This window comes from Rutilus rutilus (genome assembly GCF_951802725.1).
Source record: "Rutilus rutilus genome assembly, chromosome: 10".
NCBI lineage: Eukaryota > Metazoa > Chordata > Actinopteri > Cypriniformes > Leuciscidae > Rutilus > Rutilus rutilus.
This window is the reverse complement of record NC_140215.1, coordinates 10,430,946-10,433,990: the sequence shown is the minus strand read 5'-3', so window position 1 is coordinate 10,433,990 and position 3,045 is coordinate 10,430,946. Positions and strand designations below refer to the sequence as shown.

General features: G+C 35.6%; 1 protein-coding gene across 1 annotated transcript; it reads left to right on the top strand.

Annotated features, from left to right (window-relative positions):
* Positions 1 to 268: 268 nt before the first annotated feature.
* Positions 269 to 2,735, top strand: nifk (nucleolar protein interacting with the FHA domain of MKI67). The gene is made up of 6 exons (XM_084421611.1): positions 269 to 489; positions 763 to 891; positions 1,176 to 1,284; positions 1,373 to 1,584; positions 1,673 to 1,732; positions 2,002 to 2,735. Exons 1-6 carry the CDS (start codon positions 376 to 378, stop codon positions 2,200 to 2,202), a joined length of 825 nt encoding a protein of 274 aa, XP_084277737.1. The 5' UTR covers positions 269 to 375; the 3' UTR covers positions 2,203 to 2,735.
* Positions 2,736 to 3,045: the final 310 nt, after the last annotated feature.

The following is a 3,045-nucleotide window of genomic DNA, read 5'->3' as shown; positions in this document are numbered from 1 at the left end:
CAACTATAACAGAAATAAATCACTGTATAACTGTCTAATATATACCTCAATACTAATATATATACAGTCTAACTGTATAATAAAAAGTTTAGTATTTAGTTATGATAATATTTATTAAAACACAATAACTATCAATAGCAAAATATATAATCAATCTATACCATACGAACAATGAAAGAAGAGTAATAAATAAGTAAAAAAAAAAAAAAAGTTTTAAACGTTTTAGATATAGCGGACTTTTATTTTAGTGGACTTTTATTGTGACGTTTCCTGAACGAAGCGGCCAGTTTCCTGAAAGAAGAGCAGCGTGGTTTAGAAGACGTAGTACGACACTAGGTCTAAAACGCATTTATTTCACCAATTTTATATTTAAAAATGACAGAAGGCAAATCCTCAGAGAAGCCGGCGAAAACCCTGCTGTCTTTAAATCCAAAGGAAGAAGCAGAGTTTCGTAAGAAAGTCCAGCAAGCGAAGAAACGTCCTCAAAAGGTATGATGTGTGACCATGTGGCGTGAGTGTAGCCGTACAAACATTTAGCTTCATATTGAAGCATGGTTACAGCTGAATCTGTCATCTAATCAGTCGTCTTTATTAGCCAGAATTAGGTTCGGAAAGAAGAAGCTTCTTAATAGATCTAATGATATTAATTTACTAAAGTCTTAATATGCTACCATTTTGTTTTACTTGTTTAAGTGTTTCGTTGACTTGCCTATTTCAATATGTTGCATTGAATGTGATATTAATTATGATTTTCGCCCTCAGGGTCAGTCACTTTCTCCAGGAGTAATATATGTTGGTCATCTGCCTCGAGGATTGTGTGAGCCTCAGTTGAAATCTTACTTCGAGCAGTTTGGGAAAGTCTCGCGATTAAGAGTTTCCAGGAGTAAAAAGGTATGACGTTCTCTGTTCATTTAATTAATCTATGTAACAAAACTTATATACATTATTATTATTATTATTATTAAATAATGGCACAATATGAAAATTACCCATTGCATTTGTTGCTTTGGGTAAGATAACTGTGCCGACAGTAATCTGGTACATTTAGCTTATTGCCATCTCCATGTTGCTGTGCAATGAAACCCATGTGCCAACACTCTAAACACAATAGTCATATTAGCAAGTAATGCCTTGAGATTTTAACCTGAGTATTATTAAATTGTCATCTTTCATAGACCGGAGGGAGCAAAGGATATGGATATGTGGAGTTTGAGTGTGATGAGGTGGCTAAGATAGTGGCTGAGACCATGAACAACTACCTTATGGGAGAACGGCTCATAAAGTGTGAGTTGAGAGTGATTTGAAATATTTTCCATGAATATTTTCTTACATAGTATGTTGTGTAAACATTACTGTGTTTTGTCCTGTTCAGGTCATGTGATACCACCCGAGAAGGTCCATGAAAAGCTCTTTGTTGGCTCCAAGATGATCTTCAGGAAGCCAAAGCAGCCTGCAGTTACCCGGTACAACAAAGAACACGCGGAAGATGATCCGAAGAAAGTTGGTGCCAAGCTTTTAAGTAAAGAGTCTAAGTTACGCAAGAGACTGGCAGCAAAAGGCATTGACTATGATTTCCCAGGATTTGTAAGTACTGTGGTGTTGTTTTTGATCAGAACTTCTAAGATGCTTTATTCTATTGTGTTTTAGTGTGACCATGTTGTTGTTTTTTCAGGCAGCTCAGATTCCTGCAAAGAAGTCTCAATCAGAAGCAGATGTTTCAGTATGCAGTGAGGTACGCTCAAATCTTTTAATCTTTTTTTTTTTTTTGGTTCGTTTTCTGCACTGATTTTGTGCATAGCCTTGGCACATACTGAAAATTACCTCAGTTGTAACCATTGACTGGAGTAAGATAATTGTGCCAACAGAAAATGGTACATTTTAAGCTTATTGTCAGTCAGTGTGACTCACAATGAAACCCATGTGCCAACAGTTATTGTAGAAAATGTCTAAGATGTGTAGTCTTGCACTGTTAGCGTTTAAAGACAATTTATTTGCATTTAGGATGTCACTCCAGTGTGCACCCCATCAGTTTTGGAGAGGAGGAAGTCGATCAGAGTTGAGAATGAGGAGGATGATGACGAAATAATCATCAAAGTCAAAACAGCCCCAGAAGACGGCAAGGATGTGGAACATAGCGAGGAAGAGTCTGATGATGACGAGGAGGAGGAGGAGGATGATACTGAGGAGGAACAAACAGCTTAATAAAGACTTCAATCCTTGTTTTTAGAAGGGATACTGGACTCACTTTCAGAGCCGTTTATATGTGATAAGTTCTCAGTCCTCCCCTAAGGCTGGAGAAGAAGAGGACCAAACACATTATCCTGGTCATTAACAATCTGTTGGTTTTAGGTGTTTTATGCAGATGTTGTATCTGTGACCTTTATGGGGACAATGTGGTCTCCCAGAGGTTTCTAAAATCAGATTGATTGTGCAATACACACACTAGATGTCTAGTGTTACTTGGAAAACTAAATGGCAGGATGGATGTCTTTCTGTTTCTGACAAATTTTGGTATGATGTATACTGTCCAGTACTATCTTCAGACATGTAACTTTGCAAAATTGTTAAAATGTGCTTAAAACATTAAAGGTGTATCAAATAAATATCATTAATGTTTTTTACAGCAATTTTTACTAAACAATGATTTGTGTGTAAATCGTCGCTTTAAAGGTGCTTGTACATGTAATTGTGGAGAAAACGGATATCAATAAAAAGTGCTCTTCTCAGAACAACCACTGGATGGAGCCAGGAGTCGTTTCCATTGTTTTAGGTTAATGTTATGGCAAGCCGTATTAACATTGTGTTTTTAAAAATGTACTAATATGTTTGTGTTACTAGTACACATGGTAACTAATTTATTAATCTAGTTAAAGACAAACCGTTCATTCGATACTGTAAAGTAGCAACTATCATCTATTTAAAGTACTTATGTATTTTGTTCATGGTAAATTACAATGCTAAGTTGTATTTGTTTCTACTATACAAATATATAAAGTATAGTATTATCAATGTAAAAAAAATTCAAATGAAAATGTAAAAACTGGC